This window comes from Sander vitreus, chromosome 3 (genome assembly GCF_031162955.1).
Source record: "Sander vitreus isolate 19-12246 chromosome 3, sanVit1, whole genome shotgun sequence".
NCBI lineage: Eukaryota > Metazoa > Chordata > Actinopteri > Perciformes > Percidae > Sander > Sander vitreus.
In genome coordinates, this window is record NC_135857.1 from 36605049 (window position 1) to 36624217 (window position 19169).

Here is a 19169-nt window from a genome sequence, read left to right on the forward strand (position 1 = left end):
TCTGTGAGTTTTTTTTTTTATTGGTCCTTGGTCTAAATAAGTTTGAGAAACACTAGTCTAGATGTTTTTGTCTTAAATGGAACGAGACCTCGATGCAAGCAACTAAGAGCAAACTAATAATGCACAACCAAAAAACATTCCTTTGTTAAGACATTTTAGAGTAAGTAACTGTGCATGGGCAGTTAAGGTTGAATACTAAAGAGATACATGAGTCATGACATTTTTCTAAATTTAAATTTGAAGTTAAAACGGCTCCCAAACAGCTAGTCTCGGGACTGTCAACCAGCTAGCGTTTGGCCTCAGGTAAACTAAACATTAAAGCAATGACCTGCATATAAAAACATTTAAAACATAAATTACAGTTCAAGTTTTGCAGAACTAGGACTGAAGAATTGAAGAATGGTATGCCCAAAATAAAATGGGGTCCTAGATTTATATGGGTTGGGATGAAGCAGACAGACTGCCCAGAAGTGCATCAAGCTACCCGGAGAATAAATAAAAGTAGTAATCAGTGGGTTGAATTTAAAAAATATATAATCTATGGTTAGGAAGACTGTCAATATCCAGGGCAATGAAATCTGCACATAACTCCGACATTATTTCAATCAAATTAGGTGGAGGGTTTAAAACGTGGGTAGAAAAAGGTTTTATCATGCTGGGTCTGTTATTTGAAGAACGATACCTAATGTCCTTCAAACAACTTTAACATAAATATGACCTTCCAGTCCATGACCTTTTTAAATACCTACAACTTAGACCTTACTAAGCTGAAACACAAAGAATGGGATAATCTATGTACATCACCATCCAATATAGAACATGTCTTTATGTTGACAATTAAAGGGACTATCAGAAAGAAAAAATTATCATAATCAACTGATAACAGTTTTGATATTAAGGAACAATGGGAATTTGAGATGAACACCATTATCTCAGATACAAACTGGGAATCATCATGCAGAGAAGGACCTCAAATAACAAATAGTCCCGTCTGGTAGGAATTTGAGTGGAAAATCAAAATGAGATTATTCAGGACCCTCTTGCCCTATCAAAATTTTGTGGTGGGAAGAACATATCCACATATTAACATGAAGTCAACTGTAACACCTGAACAGTACATGTTGCAGTTATGTAAGAGTGTGTGAAAACTAGTTAACAAGTGAGCACAGAAGTTTAGCTAAAATAAATACTTTGAATGATTAGCTAAAGTAATAGAGAAATGGTTAAAATAGCTAATGGTTAAAATAGTTATGGCTTAAAGAAACACTAATGGATAAACGGTTTGCCGTTACTCTAAGTAGTAGAAGCCTACAAGGTTGGTAGTAGTATGATTGTTGACCAAACCAAACTTAATATTGACAGTTAAACTGTATTAAGTAATTAAAAAGATGTCCTTTTATATAATGAATAGTGTTATACATTTGGAAAATACATTGTGAATTGATGAAGGGGTACATGAGTTCATCTGACAGGACTGTGTGGGGAAACTCAGACCAAAAAGGTTGGGAACCACTGGACTCTAATTATATCTATCATGGGCAAACTTATTTTTTATTTGTGAGTAAATATAATTTATAAAACGTTATTTAAATGTTTTCTGAATCATCAGATCTTTGGATTTACAGAATCTACATTCACAGGACAAACATTGCCAGAAGACTCAAATGTTCAGGCGAAGGCTGTGATGAGTAAATACAAAATAATTCTAAAGAATACTATAGGAAGTCTTGTCAAAAGCCTTAAAAGTAACTAAACCTTGCTTTCAATAAAAACACATTTCATGTATTTTTTTAATCACTTTATTTCATAGATTTTGTGAAAAAACATTTCATAACAGTATAGGAAGATGTTCATTAACTTAAAATCGTCATGGAAAACTAATACATCTAATCAGGTGCTTGTTAACACAGCAGTTGTGCAGCTACTTTTCAAGTGTCATACTTTAGACCTTAAACAACCATAAATGTAGAGCTGCAAAGATTCATCAGCTGTCAACTATTAAATTAATTGCCAAATATTTTGATAACCGATTAATCAGTTTGAGTCATTTATTATAAAAAAAAAAGTAAAACTTTTGTGATGTCAGCTTATTACATGTGATTATTTTCTAAGTTTCTCCTCTCCTCTGTGACAGTAAACTAAATATATTTGAGTTGTGGACAAAACAAGACATTTGAGGACGTCATCTTGATCTTTGGGAAACACCGATCGACCTTTTTCACCATTTCACATTGTATAGACCAAACAACTAATCCATTTATCCAGAAAATAATCCAGAGATTAATCGACAGTAAAAATAATCAGGATTTGCAGCACTACATAAATGCAATTTCAGTTTCTTAGAAACATGAAAGTGTGTTGGGTGGCCCCAATGTAAGTGGCCTACACTTTAGCAAAGACAAGACTGTTACATATGATGCGAATTTTTGACATGTTTAGACCATAAAGTAAAGGGTTAAAAACCGGTTGGCATGTAAGCCAGTATAATGATAAAACGATTCTCAAAATATTGGGTAAACTGCTCATATCAAACCTGCTCTGTACTATTTCAAAGAAAGAACCAAAGGAAAAGTTCAGCAGGGAAGCGAGGTGAGGTGTGCAGGTACTGACAGCTTTCTGTCTGGTCTGTTTAGAACCAGAAAAGCACACTTTAAGGATCTTCATGTACGTGTAAAAGATTAGAATAAGAGGACAAATTATTGAGAATGAAGTCACAAAGAGTCCATAAATGTTATTGACTCTGGTGTCAGAGCAGGCCAGTTTGACAACAGAGTAGTTGTCGCAGTAAACTTTGTTAATAATGTTTCCACACAGCTGTAAAGAACGACTTAAGGATGTCATCACGACACACATCAGTAAAGGGTAAAACCACGTTGCACCAATAAGCATTGCAATTTTGTTAAATGACATTCGTGTGTTATATTGAAGAGGGCAACAGATAGCAAGGTATCTGTCATAAGACATGACGGCTAAGTTTAAATATTCTACACCTCCGTAAGAGAATAAAAGGAAATTCTGTAGGAAACATACTGAAGCAGGAACAGTGTGAATGTCAGAGAGGATCTGAACCAGAAGGAATGGAAACAACCCTGTACTACCAAACAGTTCATTTACAAACAGGCTGACCAGAAAAAGATACATAGGTTCATGTAAGCTTCTGTTAATACAGATAACCACAATCAGTAAAAGATTGGCACAAACTATTAACATATATAAAGACATAACAATCAGGAAATAGAAGTATTTAAAAAGCCCGGTATCAAAGTAGGCACCAAGTGTGAAATATGAAACCTGAGTAGAGTTGATCATGATCTCCTTTTACCTTATTAAGCAATCATAACACTGTTTATGTGACAAACTAATTTCACTAAGTGTAAACTGCATACAATCTACACTTGTTTCGGACCATGTGCAGTCAAAATTTTAAACACACAGTATTCACCCGACACAAAGTAAAAAGTTCATATTCAAGTAAACAATTTTTACAAACGTACCATTTTCTTATATAAAGTCTAAAGTCTACACTAACGTAAGGGAATGTAGAAAACCGTTTGTGACATTGTGTGAATCCTCACATATCTGCTGAGTCAGATGGAGTCCATCCTCCTAACTGAGCTACTGCTTCTCCGTCTTTTAACCTTTTCAAGTCAAAGGACGCCCATAGCACCAGTCTGACCTCATTCATCTAATTGATGATAAAAACTTAAGGCTGTATAGAAACTTATTTGTAAAAATGCAAACAAAAAGTTATGGAATCATAAAATCGTCTGTAGTAATATTTTGTTAAACTCGATATGTTTGAATGATCTGATATCGATTAATAAAATCCAGAAATTGATCTTTTAATATCTGGCTTTTCACCATGGCTATATAACCCAACAAAAACTTTTTTGGGGCAGTTCTTACTGTAAACATTAACCTGGTGCATTATAAAAAATAATTATTTAAGGGTTGCTTCTTGCTTCTACAAAGTTCTCTGAGAATCTCCTTTTAACTTGTCCAACTTAAATATTATAACTTACATATAATGTTTAAGTTTTTGTCTTCTCCATATCCAGCCTGCCTCCTGACATGAGTTAGATAAATCAGCACTGAGGCAGGTGGTTCTTCTGCAAGTGACAAATGACCTCCTCTGTGCAGCAGATTCTGGTAAATGCTTTATATTAATTATTTTAGATCTCAGTGCAGTTTTTGATACTGTCAACCACTCTTTCTCTGCTGGATTGCTTGTCAAGCTACATCTGCATTTCTGAGTCCTTCCTCGATTGTTCTAACATTTCAAACAGACAGAATGCAAATATTTAATGTGGGGTTCCACAAGGTTCAATTTTAGGTCCACTAATCTTCTGTCTTTACATGCTCCTATTGGAGAGAATCATTCAAAAACAATGCATTTCTTTTAACTGCTACACAGACCTTTTAATTCCAATAATCAAGCCGTTGACATAAAAACTGTCTCAATACATTGAAGATTAGTTGGCTCATAATTTTTCTGCAGCTAAATGGGGACAAAAACAAAAGATACTACTTTTTCCCTTTGTTAGAATAATTATATTATCAAGAATAGACAGAGACCACTGAAGAAATATTAAAATTAATTTTACTTGAGAACCCAACAAGGAGGCCGTCTCCGCACTACAGAATAGTACAGACAATGACCTAACGAAAAGCTCTCTACAGCTGCTTTTTATAATAAATGTAATAAATCATGATACAGAGTTAATGTTGTCAATTGTTATCTTGTCAGAGTTGATGACATCTCCCCTATCTGGTCTGGAAGGGCATGTATGCCCTCAGGAACACACCATGCTCAGACAAGGACACGCAATGGCTCCATGTTTCCCTAACACCCTTCCACACCATACAAATGTTAGAATGTTAATTATCTTTCTGCCTACACCGGACCACATGCTAGGAACCTCGGTTTTATATTTGATGACGATCTTAGTTTCACTAGCCAGGTAAATTCCATTGTCAGGTCCAGTTTCTTCAACTCAGAACCATTTCCAAAATTAGACAATTCCTATCACCCTCTGATCTAGAAAGAATAATTAATGCACTTGGTTTTCTTTCCCAATAACAGACTGATACGTAAATACTACCTGGTCAATCACAATCGTCCTGGGTGGCGCTGAGCTACCCTCCGAGCCGCCGTAAAACAGATATGCGAGAAAAAAAGTCTAGCTAGCTGTCTGGATTTACCCTGCAGAGATCTGAGGAGCAGTTAACCAGAGTCCTCACACATCCACCAGAGGTTAGAACGCCAACACAAAGAAAGAGGAAGGGGACGGACATCGGCGCAAATACATGCATCCGGCGGAACTTCCTGCGTCACCGGAGGAATCCCGGAAGTGGAACGTCGAGGATATAGACTAGCGTCCCCTTGACTTGAAAATAATAAAAGAAGAATCCGTGTGTCCACTCAGTTTTACAAAAAAGCTGAATACAATAGCTGAAACAGTTTAAAGTTTGAATGATGTCTGTAGCTGTAGTATGCCGAAGTAGTAGCATTTCAAAGTGGAAAAAGCGTAATGATGATTTGAAGATTTCTCCATTGACTTTCAATTTAAATTTCATTTACACAAAGGCTTAATATTTAAAAAAAAATGTAAATGGTAGAAATAAGTTTAATGTAAACTCACATATCCTAGAAGAGATGAAAATGAAGGTATACATACATAGTAGGCTGCCACAAAATGTTTGGAAGAATAACTAACAGAAAATGTGTGTGAATGCTGAAAAGCTAAATTGCTGAAGCTAATATTGATGTCTAGCTTAAATGTATAAGATGAAGGCAAAGTTGTGAGAATAATTAGGGGAATAGGGGAAATGGTTTCAATTTGTATAAATTTCATTGAAATGTTGAACATTACCAAAGATGTATAAACCAAAAGTAGAATATTTCAAGATTTTCTGAAAAGCTGTCGCTAAATGTGAAATGTGTTATTTTTTTCAAGCATCACTTAGAAACAAGCACCTACTGCCACAAGGAGCAGGTGCTCTGATAATGAGGTCAGACTGCTGCTGTGGGCGTCTCCTCACTGGAAAAGGTTAAAAGATGCAGAAGCATAGTTTCAGCTCAGTTAGGACGGACTCACAGTCTGACAGAAGCAGATGAATGTTAGGATTCATAAACTGTTGTGTAATGTCTTACCTTTAGTATTACAACGCATACTTGAGGAGTGGTAAGTATGAGGAATTGATTTCTCTGCTGTTTGTTGATTGAATACTGTTTGTGATCAATGCTTTATCTATACACAGTCTGAAGAAAGATTTAAAGGTTTAACTAAACTTTCAGAAATCCTTTAACAAAATGTAACACGATGAAGTTATCTTGTAAAATGTTATAATTTTTATTTTTCAGAGTCAGGAGGATCATGGTAAACGCTACGCAGGTTTCATTTTTCACACTAAGTGCCTATTTTGACACTGGGGTTTTCAAATATTTATATTTTATTATTATCATATCTTTATATATGTTAATAGTTTGTACCAATCTTTTGCTGATTGTGGTTATCTGTATGAACAGAAGCTTACATGAACCTATGTACCTTTTTCTGGTCAGCCTGTTTGTAAATGAACTGTATGGTAGTACAGGGTTGTTTCCATTCCTTCTGGTTCAGATCCTCTCTGACATTCACACTGTTTCTGCTCCCTTCTGTTTCCTGCAGATTTATTGTGTGTATACTTATGGAGGCAGAGAATTTTGGACTTTAGCCATCATGTCTTATGACAGATATCTTGCTATCTGTTATCCTCTACAATATCACACTCGTATGACATCTAAAAAGATTGCCGTGCTTATTGCTCTAACATGGTTGTACCCTTTTCTTACCAATGCTTTGGTAGTGTTTGGTCTGACTGCTCCTTTACAGCTGTGTGGAAACATCATTAACAAAGTGTACTGTGACAATTATTCTGTTGTCAAACTGGCCTGCTCTGACACCACAGTGAACAACATTTATGGACTTGTTAACATATTTACAGTAAACATTAGTCTTATAATCTTAATTCTTTTCTCTTACATGAGGATACTTAAAGTGTGTTTTTCTGGTTCTAAACAGACCAGACAGAAAGCTCTCAGTACCTGCACACCTCACCTTTTTTCCCTGCTGAATTTTTCTTTAGGGGGTTCCTTTGAAATAGTACAGAGCAGGTTTAATATGAACTATTTACCGAACATGTTGCGCATTATTCTGTCGTTGTACTGGCTTACATTCCAACCACTCATCAACCCTTTACTGTACGGACTGAAAATGTCCAAAATACGCATTGTATGTAGACGTCTGCTCTTTGGGGGCAAAATGTAACTATAAATGTTATCTGACAACTAAGAGCTTTGCTTGTCATAAATACAAATACATTTATTAAATGAGTTACCTTTGACAGTACTTTTTTCATCTAACTATATAATGTGACAACCTGTAACTGTGTGTTTTAATAAAACAGATGACAAGGTTGCTTTGAATCATGAAGTGAAAGATTTTCTTTAAATCACCAAAACTAGATTCATGCCATGTTCTTCTTTTGGATTTTTGTAATTATTTTAGCGTTTTCATTCGTTTCAGCACTAAAGAAAAGAAAAATCAATAGACATATGGTGTCTAAAACCTGTACAGTGTAGGTAAGAATAGTAAAAACATTGTGTGTGTGTGTGTAAAGATAGAGAGAGATATATATATATATATAGCAGCAGTCATCAGCTTTAGATGAACCTCATAAGCAACTTTGTCTAAATATACAATAAACTGAGGTACCGAAGACATTTCAAATCATAATCTATATTTAATTTTCTATATTCAACTTTTGCTATTAACCTATTAGTATTTTTTTTTTCTTGACACAAGGAATTTAGATATAGGTACTTTATTGATCCCCCATGGGAAATCCAAAGTCCCAGTGGCTTAAAGACATCACACACAACATTCACATACATCATAAACAGGATGATACAATAACAAATCTACATGAATAATATGGACAATGAAAGAAAAGATACTAAATAAAAAATCTGAGGGAGGGATGTTTAAGCATGAGACGCTTGCAGTGATTCAGTCTGCATAATAAGGTGCTCTATGAGAGTGTGTGTCATGGTGGTAGTGCAAATAAGTACAAGGATAAAGTCTAGAGACCAGCATTACATATGGACAATATAAGAGAATGATGTACACATAGTAATATAAAAACTATATAGCAGTGCAAGAATAAAGTTAAAAAAAGACTATTAAATATGGGCATTATAAGGGAATAAAGTAGACAGTAGTATAGACACAAATCAGTCAATGTTAGAGGTTTGAAGCAATAGTGTTACGACCATTGTTCAAGTATTAAGTTAGACCTTAGTCCAGGCTGGGGGAAGGGGGGAGTTAGGGGTTGTGCATATGGGCTAATATAGCCAGTAAACAGTGTAAGCAGTAAACAGTAGGTCAGTGGACAGTCAGTGCATACAGTGGGGTAAAAAAGTATTTAGTCAGCCACCAATTGTGCAAGTTCTCCCACTTAAAAAGATGAGAGAGGCCTGTAATCTTCATCATAGGTTCACTTCAACTATGAGAGACAACATGAGGAAAACAATCCAGAAAATCACATTGTAGGATTTTTAATGACTTTATTTGCAAATTCCTCGGGAAAATAAGTATTTGGTCACCTACAAACAAGCAAGATTTCTGGCTCTCACAGACCTGTAACTTCTTCTTTGAGAGGCTCCTCTGTCCTCCACTCGTTACCTGTATTAATGGCACCTGTTTGAACTTGTTATCAGTATAAAAGACACCTGTCCACAACCTCAAACAGTCACACTCCAAACTCCACTATGGCCAAGACCAAAGAGCTGTCAAAGGACACCAGAAACAAAATTGTAGACCTGCAGCAGGCTGGGAAGACTGAATCTGCAATAGGTAAGCAGCTTGTTGTGAAGAAATCAACTGTGGGAAAAATTATAAGAAAATGGAAGACATACAAGACCACTAATAATCTCCCTCGATCCGGGGCTCCATGCAAGATCTCACCCCGTGGGGTCAAAATGAACACAAGAACGGTGAGCAAAAATCTCAGAACCACATGGGGGTCCCAGTGAATGACCTGCAGAGAGCTGGGACCAAATTAAGAATGAATGGGGCCATGTATCGTGAGATTTTGAGTGAAAACCTCATCAGCAAGGGCATTGAAGATGAAACGTGGCTGGGTCTTTCAGCATGACAATGATCCCAAACACACCACCCGGGCAACGAAAGAGTGGCTTCATAAGAAGCATTTCAAGGTCCTGGAGTGGCCTAGCCAGTCTCCAGATCTCAACCCCATAGAAAATCTTTGGAGGGAGTTGAAAGTCTGTGTTGCCCAGCGACAGCCCCAAAACATCACTGCTCTAGAGGAGATCTGCATGGAGGAATGGGCCAAAATACCAGCAACAGTGTGTGAAAACCTTGTGAAGACTTACAGGAAACGTTTGACCTCTGTCATTGCCAACAAAGGGTATATAACAAAGTATTGAGATGAACTTTTGTTATTGACCAAATACTTATTTTCCACCATAATTTGCAAATAAATTCATTAAAAATCCTACAATGTGATTTTCTGGATTTTTTTTCTCATTTTGTCTCTCATAGTTGAAGTGAACCTATGATGAAGATTACAGGCCTCTCTCATCTTTTTAAGTGGGAGAACTTGCACAATTGGTGGCTGACTAAATACTTTTTTGCCCCACTGTAACTGTTGTTATAGGAGGCAAGGTAAGGCAGCTTTATTTGTATAGCACATTTCAGCAACAGAGCAATTCAAACACATTAAATAGCAGTTAAAAACAATTATTTATTTTTTAAAACAGATAAAAGACGTTAATAAAATTTACAGTGCAGTATAAGAACAAATTAACCAAGTCCAACTCGGGCCTCCCAGAGGACTTATACTTTAACTCTTTTTCTGTTGCAACACAGGTTCCAAACCTGACCTCCCAGAGGACTTATAAATTAACAATTATTTAAAGAAAGGCAACATCAAAAAGATAGGTCTTCAGCCTTAATTTGAAAGAACTGAGAGTTGCAGCGGACCTACAGTTTTCTGGGAGTTTGTTCCAGATATGTGGAGCATAAAAACTGAATGCTGCTTCCCCCTGTTTAGTTCTGACTCTGGGGACAACAAGCAGGCCTGTCCCAGACGACCTGAGAGGTCTGGGTGGGTCATAGTGTAGTAGCAGATCAGAAATGTATTTTGGCCCTAAACCGTTTAGTGATTTATAAATCAGCAAAAGTATTTTGAAAGCAATTCTCTGGAAGCCAGTGTAAAGACTTCAGAACTGGAGTGATGTGATCCACTTTCTTGGTCTTAGGGAGGACTCGAGCAGCATCGTTCTGAATCAGCTGCAGCTGTCTGATTGATTTTTTTTAGGGAGACCTGTAAAGACACCGTTACAGTAGTCAAGTCTACTGAAGATAAAAGCATTTAACAAGAGCTGTCTCAGTGCTGTGGTGTTGTCGAGAACCTGACTGGAAGGCATCAAAACTGTTGTTCAGTGACAAGAAAAGGTTGAGATGTTTAAAAAACGCTTTTTCAATGATTTTACTTAAAAATGGAAGGTTTGCAGACAGACTATGCAGAGAAGTCTATCTCTCCTCTTCCTTTTTGTGAAGCATTGAATAGTTGTATGGCCCTGGGGACAAATTACTTTCTCAGTCTGTCAGTTGTGCATGGCAGTGTGCATAGTCTTGAGCTGATCATGCTCTTGTGCTTTGTGATAGTGCTGTGGAGTGGATGACAGTCATTGTCCAAAATGTTGAGCAGTTTGTTCAGGGTCCTTTTATCTGACAATTAAGTGATGCACTCCAGGTCAGCGCCCACAACAGAGCCAGCTTTCCTTACCAGCCTGTCCAGTCACCCAGCATCCCTCTTCTTAGTGCTTCCTCCCCAGCATACCACAGCATAGAAGAGGACGCTGGCAACAACAGATTAGTAAAACATCCAGAGGAGCTTGCTGCAGACATTAAAGGACTGCAGCCTCCTCAGGAAGTACAGCCAGCTCTGCCCTTTCTTTCTTTAATTTGCATTACAATAAAGCTGGGAATCACCAATGATTTCCTGAATCCCAAGATCTTGATTCAACTACATTTTAGATAAAATACCAGTTTAGCTTGAATATAGAAGAGATTCTCAGAGAACTTCTGCTGTAAATTGATTGAAATTAATTCAAAATGCAACCGTCAAATATTTTTGATAATGCACCAGGTTAATGTTTAAAATATCAACCGACCCCCCCCCCCCCAAAAGTTTGTTTAAAGTAGTTTTTACTTCCCAGTACTAAATTGACAGTCATTGATAAACTACAACAGTCGCCAACACAAAACCAGACAACTGTTGACTATAGCCAGAGAGGAGAGGGACCATGAAACAACTTTACAACTATACCATGGTTAACAAAACTGGTGATGGTGTTTCTTACCCCAATGGAGCTACATGATTACCTAACCACCATCAGGTGTGTGTTTAGTGTGAGGCCTATGTTCCTTTAGTGCATGTGTCTGTCTTTGATTGTTGATTTGAAGAAGGCCTGAGGGCCGATGCGTCAGAAAAAAAAGAAAAGCCATTGTGAGGCACTTTTTTCTTACTTTTAACACAACATTAACACACATAAATCAAAAATATTCTATACAAGTTATTTTTGGGTAAAACTTGTTTACGGCATTTCATCTCTAACTGGGACGTTTTGGGACCGATTGGTGAGATTGCTGTGGACCAAGTACATGTACACACTGTAAACCCGAGTGTGTAAGCAGAAATAAAAAAATTGAATTCAGTTGCCACAATTGTTTTGAGTTTATAAACTCAAGTCTGAGGTTATTAGAGCTTAAATATTTACTTGTATGTTTAGATTACAGTTAAATTAAAGTAGGCTACTGATTAAGCCAAACTCAAATATTATCAGTAAATCCAACAAAAAATAAGCCCAAGACCATTGTGATTGGTTTAAAGAAATGCAAACAACCCTGAGTGTTTTTTTCTCCCAGAATGCATATATGGTGTAGCCAGACCTTACTCTCCAGCACTGTGGAGATAGAGCTCGACATACAAAGGTTCAGGATATGTTATCAAGTTTCAAGTTTAAGTTCATTAGCCATTTTAACAGTGCAGTTGATAGGAATTGGTCTTGGTGTGCCCACATATACCACCTAATTGACAACAATGCACCAACATAACAACACATTGTACACATATACCTCACATATTGACATCAAATGCACAGACATAAACATAAACAACACATATTGTACTTTAAAGTGTGTAAACGGGTTGTGGACCAGTCCATAAAGTGCTTGGTGCAGGAGGCACAAGCCAGAGCTCATAATGCAAAGGCGAATGGGAATGTCCCTAGTGCGGGGGGGGCAACCATAGTGCAGAGAGGACAGTCCACAAGTACATAATACCGCAGGGAAAAACGTTAAAACGTTAAGCCATGTTTAAGTGTCGTATGGCTTGGAGGTAGGTGCTATCTCTGAAGCGTGATGTTCTCCTGGTGACGCTCTATACATCTTCCCTGATGGCAAAAGGGTGAACAGGTGATTTGCTGGGTGGTAGGGGTCAGTGGAGATGTTTCTAGTCTTCCTGATGATTCTGGTGTCATAGTGTGAGACTATGGTAGGCAGACTACTGCCAATAATCTTGGAGGCTCTGTGCACTACTTTCTCTAGCTGTTGCTTATCCGGGCTGGTCCCGTTACCGTACCAGGACAGGATAGAGGTCAGTGTGCTTTCCAAGACGGCTCGGTAGAAATGAGTCATGCCATTCTGATGATGGCGATGCAAAGGAAACTAGCACCTTGGTATAACTCCCAAACTCGCAAATTAAAACAAATCTCACGAAAACTTCTCCACCAAACTGGAAGAATCTCATGTAGATTGGCAAGATAGTCTGAAAAATTATAGGAGGGCCCTCAGAAATGCCAGATCAGAATATTACTCAACACTAGTAGAAGAAAATAAGAACAACCCAAGGTTTCTTTTCAGCACTGTAGCCAGGCTGACAAATCTACCACAGCTCTATTGAGCCATCTATTCCTAGTTCTGAGCAGTGATGACTTCATGACCTTCTTTAATGATAAAATTATGCTTTTTTCCTATAGACCTTCAACAATTAATGTTAAAGGTCTCTTCAGCTCAGCCAACTACCTGTCTCCTAGACTCCATTCCACTGAGGCTACTTAAAGAAGTACTACCCGTGGTAAACACCACATTATTAGACACGATCAATATGTCTATATTAACAGGTTATGTACCACAGTCATTTAAAGTAGCTGTGATAAAACCTATTCTGAAAAAACCCACCCTCGATCCCGAGGTCTTAGCCAACTATAGACCTATATCTAACCTTCCCTTTCTCTCTAAGATCCTTGAGAAAATAGTCGCTAATCAGTTATGTGACTTTCTATATAGAAATAGTCTATTTGAAGACTTTCAGTCAGGATTTAGAAAGCATCATAGCACAGAGACGGCACTGGTGAAAATCACTAATGACCTTCTAACTGCTGCTGACAAAGGACTTGTTTCCATACTTGTCTTATTGGACCTTAGTGCTGCATTCAACACTATTGACCATACCATCCTGTTACAGAGACTGGAACATTTAGTTGGCATTAAAGGAATCACACTAAGCTGGTTTAAGTCCTATTTCTCTGAGCGATCCCAATTTGTTAATATCAACGATAAATCCTCCAAGTACGCTGAAGTTAGCCATGGCGTTCCTCAAGGCTCGGTGCTTGGACCAATTCTATTCTCCTTATATATGCTTCCTCTAGGCAATATCATTAGGAAACACTCAATTAACTTTCACTGCTACGCAGATGACATCCAATTATATCTGTCAATTAAGCCAGATGAAAGCAGTCAGTTAGCTAAACTTCAAGCGTGCATTAAAGATATATATATATATATATATATAATATATATATATATATAGATATAAAATCCTGGATGACCTACAATTTTCTGATGTTAAACTCCAACAAAACTGAAGTTATTGTCCTGGGACCCAAGCACCTTCGGACTTCATTATCTAAAGATATAGCTACCTTAGATGGCATTGCCCTGGCCTACACCACTACTGTCAGAAATCTAGGAGTTATTTTTGATCAGGACTTATCCTTTGACGCCCACTTAAAACAAACCTCAAGAACAGCCTTTTTCCATCTTCGTAACATTGCCAAAATCAGGAACATCCTATCTAAAAACAATGCTGAAAAACTAGTCCATGCATTCGTTACTTCCAGGCTGGACTACTGTAATTCCTTACTATTAGGATGCTCAAATAGGACTCTCCAGCTGATCTAGAATGCTGTAGCACGTGTTCTGACAAGAACTAAGAAAAGAGACCATATTTCCCCTGTACTAGCTTCTCTGCATTGGCTTCCTGTAAAATCCAGGATTGAATTTAAAATCCTTCTCCTTCTACAAAGCTCTAAATGGTCAAGCACCATCATATCTAGAAGAGCTCTTAGTACCTTATTGTCCCATTAGAGCACTGCGCTCCCAGAACTCAGAGCTACTTGTGGTTCCTAGAGTCTCTAAAAGTAGAATGGGAGCCAAAGCCTTCAGCTACCAGGCTCCTCTCCTGTGGAACCAGCTCCCAGTCTGGGTTCGGGGGGCAGACACCGTCACCACATTTAAGAATAAACTTAAAACCCTCCTCTTTGATAAAGCTTATAGTTAGGGACGTGGCTCATATTCATCTCTCCCGGTGGCCTCCCAGGATACTGTGCCATGGGACTCAGCCGCATGCTAACGTCCATCTTCTTGCTCGACACCGGTTATCCTTGCCGGAGTCGAACCGGTAGCTCGCCCCCCTTCAACGCCGACTGACCAGCCGTCGTCACAGAAGAGAATTGCTACCGCGCGGCGAAAGCTTCTGAGGGATGCAGTAGTCAGATGGTTCGGTGGCCTACACTGCCTGGATCGGCCAAACGACAACGTTCCTCAAAAACAATCTCCCCAACCGAATGCTTATAGTTAGGGAGTGAGGAGTTGCAGCGTATGCCTAGACCGGCGGGCTACAGACACAGCACCCCAGCTTCCCTCTGCTTCTCCTCATAGTCATCAGAGCTACCTATCATATAATCAATAATATAGTGAGAGTAGAGGGAGGCAGGAAGTACAGCCCGTTCCGGCAGGGGAGAGTTCAAGCCCGACCCGGCACCTCTCTTTAGCCTGCCTCTCTTAGTTATGCTATTATAATTCTAGACTGCTGGAGAAGTTCCTTCCTCCCTATGACACAATGAGCTGCTCTTTCATCTATCTTTTCATTTGTTCCTTTTATGTGCATTCTTCTCCCAGAAATGCTTGTTACTAACCTAGCTCTGGGGAGTTTACTCCTCGGAGTCCTTATGTTTCTTCTTCACCCAGAATATCGCCTTGCATTAGGGTGGCACCAAGACCTGGGTCTTGGGTGCAGCTGTCGCTAGGGACCTGCTACACCCTGCTACGCTCTGTGATTCCCTGCAGTGTCCGGCTGCGTCCTGCTGTGTCCTACCGCGTCCACCCATGCTGTGCTGTGCCACATAACACCCCGTAACGCCCTGCTGTGCCCTACTATGACATGAACTACTACGACTACCATTGTAGTCACTGTTCCATTATCTTTATTGTGACTATTACTACCACTGTTCATCACACCCCCAACCGGCACCGTCAGACACCGCCTACCAAGAGTCTGGGTCTGTCCGAGGTTTCTTCCCGAAAGGGAGTTTTTCCTCGCCACTGTCGCAATAGCTACCGCTAATGCTTGCTCTTGAGGGAATTATTGTAATTGTTGGGGCTTTGTAAATTATAGAGTGTGGTCTAGACCTACTCTATCTGTAAAGTGTCTCGAGAAAACTCTTGTTATGATTTGATACTATAAATAAAACTGAATTGAATTGAATTCTAGCTAACCCCAAATTTCCTCAGTTGACGGAAGAAGTAGAGCCTCTGATGGGCTTTGCTTACAATGAGACTGATGTTCCGGTCCCATAAGAGAGACTGGTTTGTGGTGGGGCTGAAGAAGCGGAAGGAGGGGACTCTCTCAACAACCTGGCCATTGATGGAGAGGGGAAGGTGCTGGGCTGCCTTCTTTCTAAAGTCGACTATCAGCTCTTTCGTTTTAGATGTATTGAGGATTAGTTTATGGTCCTCACACTACCTCACCAGCTGTACTACTTCACCCCGGTAAACAGATTCATCACCATCAGAGATAAGACCTACTACAGTGGTATCATCTGCAAATGTTAACAGTTTAACTGTTGTTGAGTGGGATGTACAGTTGTTGGTATAAAGAGAATATAAAAGAGGAGACAGGACACACCCTTGTGGGGCGCCGGTGTTAAGAACCCTGGTTGATGACACATGATTATGAATTTTGACATATTGTTTCCTACAGGACAAGAAGTTCAAGATCCATTGACACAGTACAGCATTAACACCTATGGCTAGGAGAGAGTTGTACAGCCTGACAGGGATAATGGTGTTAAAAGCTGAGCTAAAATCAAGGAACAGAACAGCGGTTTCCTGTCGGCTGTATTGATCATTTAAATGATTACCGAAATGGTAAATGTCTGTTCTGGAAGCAGAAAGCTGCTAAAACAACAGCAGCAAGTGAGTAACATAATATATTAGACTTGTAGCATTAAAGCTATAGTGCGTAGTTTCTGTCGTTTCTAATGCTTTCATATGTCAACACTGATTAATTAATTAATTTTCCTGTTGGCTATTGAACATGACACCAACCAACATGTCACAGTCTGTCATAGTCAAATGTCTTGTTTTGTCCACAACTCGAATATATTGAGTTTAGTGTCACAGAGGTGTGAAGAAACTTGAAAAGATTCACATTTAACAAGCAGGGAATAGGGAATCTTACTCCAACAGATCATCGATCATCAGAATAGTTCACTTGTGATCCAGGGAACCAGGCCCCTTGGTTGATGACTCTAGGAGGGGTCTCTAATGGCGTTTTTCGATTACATGGTACCTGCTCGACTCGCCTCGTCTCTACTCGCCTTTTTTGGTTTTCCATTATGATAAAAAGTCCCTGGTACCTGCATACAGGTACTTTTTTTCGTGTCACCTCCGTCGAGGTTCCAAGCGAGCTGAGGCGATACCAAAAGGTGACTGATTGGTCGGAGAGAATGGTCACTAACCACTGCGTCATCATTGCTAGCGACTGACGGGGGGGCGTCCTGAACAAACCTGCCATTTTTAAATAGTTTAGCCAGCGGTGTTTTTTTTTGCTGCTGCCTTTAGAAACTAAATTTGTCTTCTGGCTGTGGCAACAACAACACACCTTCCACGTTCTGTGTGTGTGTGTGTCGGGTTAGATCAGGGCAGTTTCCTGCAGCTTCGCTATGACGACCAGCCACGCTCGCCTCAGGCATGAGGCGGTACTAAATCTGCAATGGAAAATGGAGGACGGGGCACCGCGGCCAAGTCGAGCCGAGTAGAGTAGAGTCGAGCAGGTACCATGTAATGGAAAAACGCCATTAATGTATCCATGGATAGGATGGTATGGGCCCTGGTGATAAAGTAGGACTGGCCTGTTGGTTGGTGACTCTTGGAGGGGTCTCTAAATGTGTCCATGGATAGGATGGTATGGACCCTGGTGATAAAGTAGGACTGGCCTGTTGGTTGGTGACTCTTGGAGGGGTCTCTAAATGTGTCCATAGATAGGATGGTATGGACCCTGGTGATAAAGTAGGACTGGCCTGTTGGTTGGTGACTCTTGGAGGGGTCTCTAAATGTGTCCATGGATAGGATGGTATGGGCCCTGGTGATAAAGTTCTGAAAAGCTATAAAGCAGCAGATGTTTCTGCAGCTGACAGAAGTGACTGCAGCACTCTGCAGCACAACAGGTAACAAACACTGAACTGTGTGTGACGTGTTCATGTTTCATTTACAGATTGAAATGTCTTTTAAAACTCTGAGGGAGGGGAGTAGATGTGTAAGGCCGTGTGTGAGGTTTTTGTCATTTATACTCAATTCATTTTTTCACCTAGAAGAATGTTAAATTCAAGTTTTTCAACTTTATCATATTTAATTCTTGGAGCTTATGTGGATGTAGGGAGTTTGAAATACTTGTATTTCATGTTAACTGCAATGGTATACATTGTTATTATTATTACCAACACATCTCTGATTGTGGTTATCTGTAAGAACAGAAGCTTACATGAACCTATGTACCTTTTTCTGGTCAGCCTGTTTGTAAATGAACTGTATGGTAGTACAGGGTTGTTTCCATTCCTTCTGGTTCAGATCCTCTCTGACATTCACACTGTTTCTGCTCCCTTCTGTTTCCTGCAGATTTTCTGTTTGTATACTTATGGAAGCGTAGAGTTTAGTAACTTATCAATCATGTCTTATGACAGATATCTTGCTATCTGTTATCCTTTACAATATCACACTCGTATGACAACAAACAAGGCGGTTATCTTAATCATTGTGATATGGTTGTACTCTTTTGTAAACATTTTAATTACTTCATCCCTAACCATCCACTTAACTCTCTGTGGAAACATTATAAACAGTTTGTATTGTCATAACTACCTTGTTGCTAAGTTGGCCTGTTCCGACGTCAACGTGAATAACATTTATGGTGTTTTTGCCACTTCTTTCTCCATATTGCTCCCTTTGGTTTTAATCCTTTTCTCTTACATGAAGATCCTTAAAGTGTGTTTTTCTGGTTCCAAACAGACGAGACAGAAAGCTGTCAGTACCTGCACACCTCACCTCGCTTCACTCCTAAACTTTTCTTTTGGCTGCTGCTTTGAAATACTTCAGAGTAGATTTGATATGACCAGTGTACCGAGTGTGTTTCGCATCATTTTTTCACTGTATTTTCTCATCATACAGCCACTTTTGAATCCTGTCATGTTTGGATTGCAAATGTCCAAAATACGCAATACATGTAAACATGTCCTCCTTTATAAGATGTTTGCCTGTCGCAGAGATACTAAGTAGATGTGAAAAAGATTTGATGTGACCTGTGTACCAAGCATGCTTTACATTATTTTGTCACAGTATTTTCTGATAATGCAACCACTGAATCCTATCATATATGGATCGCAGATGTCCAAAATACAAAATGCGTGTAAAAATATTATTGAAAAGATGTAAAAAGTATAGTTATTATATATAATAACTATACTATACTATTTTATATAT

The 19169-nt window shown here is 38.9% G+C and overlaps 3 protein-coding genes across 3 annotated transcripts; 2 read left to right on the forward strand and 1 right to left on the reverse strand.

Moving 5' to 3' along the window:
- Positions 1-2382: 2382 nt before the first annotated feature.
- LOC144516012 (olfactory receptor 6E1-like) lies at positions 2383-3309 on the reverse strand. The gene has a single exon (XM_078247267.1). The coding sequence runs from the start codon at positions 3307-3309 to the stop codon at positions 2383-2385; it is 927 nt and encodes a 308-aa protein (XP_078103393.1).
- A 3068-nt stretch (positions 3310-6377) lies between these two features.
- LOC144516008 (olfactory receptor 4B13-like) lies at positions 6378-7310 on the forward strand. Its single transcript, XM_078247264.1, has one exon. The coding sequence runs from the start codon at positions 6378-6380 to the stop codon at positions 7308-7310; it is 933 nt and encodes a 310-aa protein (XP_078103390.1).
- Positions 7311-18008: 10698 nt separating this feature from the next.
- Positions 18009-18965, forward strand: LOC144515938 (olfactory receptor 11A1-like). Its single transcript, XM_078247136.1, has one exon. It carries the CDS (start codon positions 18009-18011, stop codon positions 18963-18965), a length of 957 nt encoding a protein of 318 aa, XP_078103262.1.
- Positions 18966-19169: the final 204 nt, after the last annotated feature.